The sequence below is a fragment of the Polypterus senegalus genome, chromosome 9 (genome assembly GCF_016835505.1).
Source record: "Polypterus senegalus isolate Bchr_013 chromosome 9, ASM1683550v1, whole genome shotgun sequence".
Classification (NCBI taxonomy): Eukaryota; Metazoa; Chordata; class Cladistia; order Polypteriformes; family Polypteridae; genus Polypterus; species Polypterus senegalus.
Window position 1 is genome coordinate 107638204 of NC_053162.1, and position 9776 is coordinate 107647979.

The window sequence follows — 9776 nt, forward strand, 5'->3', positions numbered from 1 at the left end:
TTTACTGGGACCTGATCATAACAGCCTGTTTTGTTATTGCATCTCACATCATACCTCATGTCAAGTCCAATTTCAGTTGGCTCAACTACACCCCATTTATCAATGAAATAATTGGTTCTTTTGCTTTCTGTGTTAAAACAAACAAATGGATTTTCAAAATGTGTAAAACTACTCTAGACTGCCAGCCTGACTGGATTCTCAAGAAGTACAGCTGACAATAGTTTATGGCGAGTTTGTGTGTGGCTATCCGAAGTAAGCTCCTCAAGGTCTGAGACAAGTGCTGAAATTAAACTATTTGCCACAGTGCTAAATTGTAATTTGGCCAAAATGGAAGCACACATATCCTTTGTATCCCTTTCAGAAAGGCAGTCATTATTGTTCTCCAAACAATCTGTGGGAAAATCTGGGGTATCACTGTCACCACTGTTCTCAAAATCAGAGGCACCTTGGGAGTCACCAACTCCTGTCTGTATAGAAGCTATCTGATTACTATCAACATCTTTGGATGACTGGTTCTACATAATGCAAACCATTATCCTCAAAATGAACACTGTTTAAATGTTTCCTAAACCCTGAAAAAGTATAAGACTGGCGCCTACAATCACCTTGCATACAAATCAACCTGAACTTCACTGAAGGATAGAAAGTTTGTGTAACTCGCAATTGAGATATCAGTTGGTGGCTATTGGCATACAAACTCTAACAGCAGAAACATTTAAACATTGTTTAACAATTTCACACATAGTTCTCTTACTCTTGGCAACTCGCTTGTTAGACCTATGTCAATGTTGTAGATTGTTGGCTGTAGAAAAGTGTAGACATTTGTGAGGGATTTCTCATAGGTTAGATTAAAGAAGTAATGAACTTTGAAAAGTTCATCTAAGGCACTCACGGAGGTAGTTCCTGCACAGGGGATGAGCTGCTTGTCAACAATGACATAAAAATTGTCAATCCTCTTCTTGGTTTGTCCTACTGCAAGTAGGTATAGTTGGTGGCCTTCTCGCCTCCAGAGATGTTCAATACTGGTACAGGATTATAAAAAGAATAAGTTATATTTTACAGTTGATAAATGCACAGCACTTTAATGTATTAAGGAATTAGGTTCTTTTTTTTTAAAAAAAAAAAAACACAAACACAGTTCAACCCATGAACAACAAATTTATCAGGATGGAAATTTGTAAAGTGCTACAGCAAAAATTTAACAGAAAGTAAGTTTGGAGGTTTTCTGCAACTACAAGATACATAGCTGTTTGTAATTCATGTCATGTCCAAAAGAAAGAATATACAGTAGAGTCTCGCTTATCCAACATAAACGGGCCGGCAGAAAGTTAGATAAGCGAAAATGTCAGATAATGGGAGGTGTTAAGAAAAAGCCTATTAAACGTCAAACTATGTTATAATTTTACACATTACGAACCTCGGTTCACAAATGTCTCTGGACACGTACAAATTGGGTTATGACCAAAAAGTTCACAAAACTTTTGCATCTGTTCACGACCACACACTAGGTATATGAACGAGACAGTTTCCCTTTCGGTTTGTGCACGCTGATGATTTCTGCACGTGTTCAATCTCTCCCTGTGCAGCAAGAGACAGAGAGCGCGAGAGAGAGACACAGACAGACACACACACGAGAGAGACACATGCACGCACGGGAGAGAGACACACAGACATGCGCACACAGGTGCATGCATGCACGCACACACGCGAGAGAGAGACACAGGTGCATGCACGCGTGCACACACACACACACACACGAGAGAGAGACACACAGGTGTACACACACAGGCGAGAGAGAGACACACGCGCACACACACGCCACAGAGGGTTGGCCACATAATCCACTGTAAATCATGTTTTACAACAAAACAACAGAAAAATTTTACTGAAAAAAATGAACTTAGCAACTAAAAATAGACTACATTCATGCTCGCAACTTGCAGTTCTTGTTGCCGATCGATGCCTTTTTTTTTTTTTGCAGTGGGACATCGGATAATACAGAATGTTGGATAAGCGAGACTCTACTGTACTAGAAAACTGCAGGCCACTGTGATATGGTTAAAATTGTCAAGTTTGCATGCCATCAAGAAGTCTAAAAAAATGAACGCTATATATTAGCCATGGGTGAAAAGCATGAGAACTTCCTTCAGTATCAACCAAATAAATGCATATATGACTGTACAACACATTGCAAAGACATTGATTCTACATTGCAATTTACCTTATGAAAATGTATAAGCCTGTCAACTGCATCACTGGGATGGATTTTAACTTTTTCTCCCTGCAGAAGGTGGTAGCAAATACAACAAGAAAGAGGAAATGTCACGGTCTCATTCTGATGGAAAAATGAGAAGGGGTCAATGTTCCAAAATATAAAATTAGTATATAGAATATATAGCCTTGCCTACCATTCAAAACCTCAAAATTACCACTTAGCATTTTTAGACAGTTGTTTCTCTGCTGCACCGATGTGACTTTGAAGTTCTGCTGTCAAAGAGAGAGACTTTGCTTCTTTGATGACTTTTGGCTTGAATGCTATCTGCCACTGCTCAAGTAATTTTGCAGATGTTTCAACATTGAACAGCAAAATTAAGTCTTGATTTACCTAATGAAATTGCAAACAAAACATAGGGGCATCATGTCTGAATCACACTTAATTCCTTAAACCAAGAAATAAACAGAAAAGGATTTTTATACTTACCATTCCTTTTACATCTAAAAATCTTGGAAAGATTTTTAAGATGTCAGTTGACCTTTCCGGGTTATGAACAAGCTCTTGCTGATGCTTAAAGGTTTGCTTCATCTTTTGCCTAACTTCAGTCTCATCAGCTGTGTGAGGAAGGAATGAAATGGCTTCTCTGCATGCATCTCTATCATGTTGTTCAGTATCCTCTATTCTTCGACAACTTAGTCCACCAGTCTCATGAGATGTCAAGCAAACTTATTTTGGATTCTTCCTTGACAAAGTTTTAAACTGCCAAGCAATAAATACTGTTCCCTTCTCTGGATCATAAAAATGTTCCTAAAATGAAAGAACAAAAACAAGGAAGCAATAAAGTACATTTATGAAATCTCAATAGTAGATTAGAACTACATAAACAGGGACATTAAAAATCACACCGAATGAAAAATGTCAAATACTTGCAAAACAGAAGTGTTAATAAATAAAATTCAGGTATTTCTTTTAAATAAATCATTGCAGTATTCAACTACATAAAAGAACATGAAAGTGAATGAGATGTGCTTACATAGCCCTTCGATGAATATGGGTCTCTTAGAGCAGGGAAAAGAGAAACAAAGCACAAGGCATATGTCTCTCTCTGTTTACAGGTGGGAATCCTCCTGAAAATTTTATAAGATTAAGTAGAACTTAGTCATTTATCCAAAACGTAAACCTCCATATCTGTGTAAACAGACGCAAAGCAACTTTGATATTACGTTGATTATTTAATTATCCAATAGCTTACCCATGAACCTCTGTAATATGGCCAACAAGAACATTAAAAACCTGTCGTCTCATGCTGTGCTTCAGTGTTTTAGTTAACTCATATTCTTCAAGAACATCCAAACCACCAGGTTTCTCTCTTTCAGGACATTTTGAACAACCTAGTTATTAAAGATAAAAAAAAATATGAAGGAATGGTATGAAGACATCACACACAAGTTATCTGTGAAGGCAGATACAGTGCATCCGGAAAGTATTCACAGCACATCACTTTTTCCACATTTTGTTATTTTACAGCCTTATTCCAAAATGGATTAAATTCATTTTTTCCCTCAGAATTCTATACACAACACTCCATAAAGACAACATGAAAAAAGTTTACTTGAGGTTTTTGCAAATTTATTAAAAATAAAAAACCTGAGAAATCACATGTACATAAGTATTCACAGCCTTTGCCATGAAGCTCAAAATTGAGCTCAGGTGCATCCTGTTTCCCCTGATCATCCTTGAGATGTTTCTGCAGCTTAATTGGACCCCACCTGTGGTAAATTCAGTTGATTGGACCCCACCTGTGGTAAATTCAGTTGATTTGACCCCACCTGTGGTAAATTCAGTTGATTGGACATGATTTGGAAAGGCACACACCAGTCTATATAAGGTCCCACAGTTGACAGTTCATGTCGGAGCACAAACCAAGCATGAAGTCAAAGGAATTGTCTGTAGACCCTCGAGACACAAATCTGGGGAAGGATACAGAAAGATTTCTGCTGCTTTGAAGGTCCCAATGAGCAGAAAGGCCTCCATCATCCGTAAGTGGAAGGTGGAAGAAGTTCAAAACCACCAGGACTCTTCCTAGAGCTGGCCGGCCATCTCAACTGAGCGATTGGGGGTGGGGTGGGGGGGGGAAGAGTCTTAGTCAAGGAGATGACCAAGAACCTGATAGTCACTCTGTCAGAGCTCCAGAGGTCCTCTGTGGAGACAGGAGAACCTCCCAGAAGGACAACCATCTCTGCAGCAATCCACCAATCAGGTCCGTATGGTAGAGTGGCCAGATGGAAGCCACTCCTTAGTAAAAGGCACATGGCAGCCCACCTGGAGTTTGCCAAAAGGCACCTGAAGGACTCTCAGACCATGAGAAACAAAATTCTCTGGTCTGATGAGACTAAGATTGAACTCTTTGGTGTGAATGCCAGGCGTCACGTTTGGAGGAAACCAGGCAACACTCATCACCAGGCCAATACCATCCCTACAGCAAAGCATGGTAGTGGCAGCATCAAGCTGTGGGGATGTTTTTCAGTGGCAGGAACTGAGAGACTAGTCAGGATAAAGGGAAAGATGACTGTAGCAATGTACAGAGACATCCTGGATGAAAACCTGCTCCAGAGTGCTCTTGACCTCAGACTTGGGTGACGGTTCATCTTTCAGCAGGACAATGACCCTAAGCACACAGCCAAGATATCAAAGGAGTGGCTTCAGCACAACTCTGTGAATGTCCTTGAGTGGCTCAGCCAGAGCCCAGACTTGAATCCAATTGAAAATCTCTGGAGAGATCTTAAAATGGCTGTGCACTGACGCTTCCCATCCAACCTGATGGAGCTTGAGAGGTGCTGCAAAGAGGAATGGGCGAAACTGGCCAAGGATAGGTGTGCCAAGCTTGTGGCATCATATTGAAAAAGACATGAGGCTGTAATTGCTGCCAAAGGTGCATCGACAAAGTATTGAGCAAAGGCTGTGAATACTTATGTACATGTGATTTCTCAGTTTTTTCATTTTTAATAAATTTGCAAAAACCTCAAGTAAACTTTTTTCAGGTTGTCATTATGGGGTGTTGTGTATAGAATTCTGAGTGAAAAAATGAATTTAATCCATTTTGGAATAAGGCTGTAACATAACAAAATGTGGAAAAAGTGATGTGCTGTGAATACTTTCCGCATGCACTGTATATCCACATTTACCTGCTTTGACTATTCAGCACCTGTGATTTTGCTGCCATTATTGGAGTTTAAGCTTGCAGTCAGGCTCAGTTGGGTTCTCTCCAACCCTTCTACATCACTGGAGTTTGAAAGTGTATCAGTGCATGTACTTGGTGTTGAGGTCCATGAGTGATTTGAGATCAATATGGATTAATTTTCAAATATTTTATAAAGACATTTAAGCATTTCAGAAAGAAATTACATACCACCAAAACATCCAGGTCAGCAAAAAGTCCTTGTGGAGGACATTTTACTGTGAAGCTCTGAACTAACTCTTAAAAAACATCTTCCTCCACATTAGTATCTGTTTCATCAAAGACTTGAAGTGCATCGTTTGCTGTAAGCCCAATTTTTTTTTTTTACTAAAACAAGTTAAATTTGGTTATAAATGTCAATAAAATTTACTTTTTAAATCAGCTGAAACATTAGCTAACACATAATTAAGTTCAAACTTACCTTATTTTAAAAACTCCTCAAATGTGAACCCATCTTGCAATTTGATGTATTTCTTCACTTGAAGGTAATTCACCTTCACCAGCATGATGAAACCTCATAAAAGAACTTCAGTCTTAGCTTTGAAAGAACAGTTTAACATATTGGCTAAAGCAATGTTTCCCAAACTCAGTCCTGGGGACCCCCTGTGGCTGCAGGTTTTTGTTCCAACCAGCTTCTGTTTTTAATTGAACTCCTGGGCTAATTAAGTGAACTAATAATAACTACCACCACCTGGAAACTTTGATTTGTATCTGGGCTTTCCAATTCACAAACTGCATACTCAACTACATAAGACACTAGATTTCTGTTCTGTCCATTTATTACTTTGGCTATTTTCTTTATTACTTAGGACCAAGAATCCATAATAGTAATTATTGCTTCTATATTTCCACTAACAGCTGCTAGTTTAAACTGTATCTCTGTCTGTACTAATGGAGTTAGATATTTTGTCCTGTGTGCCCCACTTGTTATATTGTTTCATTAGGCTTGTTTCATTTAAGGAACCTCTTATCAACAATAACACTAGCAGTAAAACATATGGTAATTTTAATCCAGTTTCTGCTTGTATCTTGGCAAGTTTGTTTTTAAAGGTCAAAGTGAGTTCTATAGGTAGTATGCAGAATGCACAAGTTTCATTTCACTTTGTCTGTTATGTTCAAAATAGATCCTTCAATAAAACTTATCCTTTATATTTGTATTTAATCTAGCTGTTGTTGTGAGCTTCACTTAATTGAAAATGATATCCATTACAAGTAAATAATCACAATATAAAATAAAGTCAATCTCTTATATGCTAAGGGAAGAGGCATTTAGTTGGTCTCAAAATATTCAAACCATTGGCGCATAACCTTTGATGCTTTAAAAGTAACGTTGTAACCTAAAATTAATTTATTATAACACAAAGTCAACTATTCCCCCCATATTGACAAAAACAACAACATTTATTTATATAGCACATTTTCATACAAATGATGTAGCCCAAAGTGCTTTACAAGATGAAGAAAGAAAAGTTCCTAATAAATAAAACTAAGATTAGGCAATACTAAAATACAAAGAATAAAGTAAGATCTGACGGCCTGGAAGACAACTGAAACTTATTAAGAATAGCATGTTTATTCAAGTGATCATTAAGCTACGTAATGACTGCCTTTTCTAGAATTGTACTTAAGAAAGGCTGGTTAGCAATAGGTCTAAAATTTAAAAAAAAGAGGAGTCAGGATTATTTTTCTTGAGCAGGGGTTAAACAACAGTAGTCTTAAGACAGTCTGTGAAGACTATTGATGAATTTAATATGTCAAGCACACTATAAATGAGTAAGTTGGACACTTCTTTGAATAAGCTTGTTGGTATTGGGTTAGCTTATCTCCACCTTTCCAGGGTCTCCTCAACCTGCTCCCTACTCTCGCTACAGATCACAATGTCATCAGCAAACATCATAGTCCATAGGGACTTCTATCTAACCTCGTCTGTCACCCTGTCCGTAATCATTGCAAATAAGAAAGGGCTCATAGCCAATCTCTGATGTTATCCCACCTCCACACTGAATGCATTTGTCACTCCTACCACAGACCTCACCGCTGTCACACTTCCCTCGTACATATCCTGTACAACTTTTACATACTTCTCTTCCACTTCCGACTTCCTCTTACAATACCACAACTCCTCTGCCATATGCTTTCTCCAGGTCCACAAAGACGCAATGCAACTCCTTCTGGACTTCTCTATACTTCTCCATCAACACCCTCAGAGCAAACATTGTATCTATTGTATTCTTTCCTGGCATGAAACCATACTGCTGCTCACTAACCATCACCTCCGTTATTAACCTAGCTTCCACTATTATTTTCCATAACTTCATGCTGTGGCTCATCAGTTTTATTCCCCTGTACTTACTACAGCTCAACATGTCTCCCTTATTCTTAGAAATTGGTACCAGTACACTTCACCACTCCTCAGGCATCCTCTAACTTTTCAAGATTCCATTAAACAATCTGGTTAAAAACTCCACTGCCATCTCTCCTAAACACCTCCATGTTTCCACAGATATGTCAATTGGACAAACAGCCTTTCCATTCTTCATCCTCTACATATCTTTCCTTACTTCCTCCTTGCTAATCCGGTGCACTTCCTGATTTACTATCGCCACATCATCCAACCTTCTCTCTCTCTCATTCTCTTCATTCACCAGCCTTTCAAAGTACTCTTACCATCTGCTCAACACAACCTCCTCACTTATGAGTATGCTTCCATCTTTATCCTTTATCACCCTAACCTGCTATCCATCTTTCCCAGCTCTGTCCTTCAGGCTAGCCAATCCATACAGGTCCTTTTCTCCCTCCTTAGTGTCAAACCTCTTATACAACTTATCATACTCCTTATCTCCTTGTACCTTTGTCTGCTTTGTGTATCTCTCTGAGTATTCCACTTATTCTTCAACCTAACCTATTCCTCTGTATACTCTCCTGTACTTCCCTATTCCACCATCAGGTTTCCATTTCCTCCTTCGTCTGTCATGCCAAGCCCCCTTCTTGCTGTCATCCTTACTACTTCTGCTGTAGTTGCCCAGCTATCTGATAACTTTTCACTGCCACCCAATGCCTGTCTTACCTCCTCTCTGAACTCAACCTTGCAGTATTCCTTTTTCAGCTTCCATCATTTGATCCTTGGCTCTGCCCTCGCTCCCCTCCTCTTCTTGATCTCCCACGTCATCCTACGGACTACCATCCTATGCTGCCTAACTACACTTTCCCCTGCCACTACTTTGCACTCTTCAATCTCCTTCAGATTTACCCTCCTGCATAGGATATAATCTACCTGTGTGCATCTTCCTCTACTCTTGTACATCACCCTATGTTCCTCCCTCTTCTTATAATACATATTCACCAAACCCATGTACATCCTTATCGCAAAATCCACTATCATCTGACCTTCTTCATTCCTCTCCTTGACTCCATACCTTCCTCATCATCGTTTCATCCCCTCTGTTCCCTTCACCATCATGTCAATTGAAATCTGCTCCAATCACCACTCTTTGTCCCTTGGGTGCACTGTCCATCACTTCATCCAACACATTCCAGAAATTTTCTTTCTCATCCATTGCACACCCAACTTGCGCAGCATATGCACTAACAACATTCATCATCACACCTTTAATTTCCAGTTTCATAATCATTACTCTGTCTGACACTTTTTGCACGTCCAAAACACTCTTGACATACTGTTCCTCCAGAATAACCCCTACTCCATTTCTCCTCCCATCCACAACATGATAGAATAATTTGAATCCTCCACCGATACACCTGGCCTTACTCCCCATCCATTTAGTCCCTTGCATGCACAATATATCAACCTTCCTTCTCTCCATCACATGACCTAACTCTCTTTCCTTATGATACTGTCAACATTAAAAGTTCCTACCCTCTGCTCCACTCTCTTTATCTTCCTCCTCTGTTCTTGCCTCCAGACACGTTCCCTGGCCCCCCACCCCCATCGCCCAACAGTAGCACAATTTCCACCAGCACCCTGTTGGCTAACAGTACTGGTGGTGGCAGTTGTTAACCCAGCCAAGACTAATCTGGTGTGGAAATCTGTATTGTTGTCCACAAATTATTCATCAATGGACGAGACCAACTCGATCATGAACCATCATACAAATGATGTAGCTCAAAGTGCTTTACAGGATGAAGAAAGAAAAAAAGGCAAAATATATAAGAAAATAAAATTAGGCAATACTAATTAACATGGAATAAAAGTAAAGGAGGACAGAAAAAACAAAGAAAAAACTCCAGAAGGCTGAAGAAAAAAAAAATCTGCAGGGGTCCCGAGGCCACGAGACCACTCAGCCCCCTCTAGGCATTCTACCT

At 39.4% G+C, this 9776-nt stretch overlaps 1 protein-coding gene across 1 annotated transcript; it reads right to left on the minus strand.

The window, feature by feature from the left end:
- Positions 1-715: 715 nt before the first annotated feature.
- On the minus strand, positions 716-9403 carry LOC120534885. Its single transcript, XM_039762398.1, has 6 exons — positions 9331-9403; positions 3468-3606; positions 3249-3342; positions 2438-2605; positions 2224-2281; positions 716-1035 (listed from the first exon to the last, which is right to left on the minus strand). The coding sequence occupies exons 1-6, from the start codon at positions 9401-9403 to the stop codon at positions 716-718; spliced, it is 852 nt and encodes a 283-aa protein (XP_039618332.1).
- Positions 9404-9776: the final 373 nt, after the last annotated feature.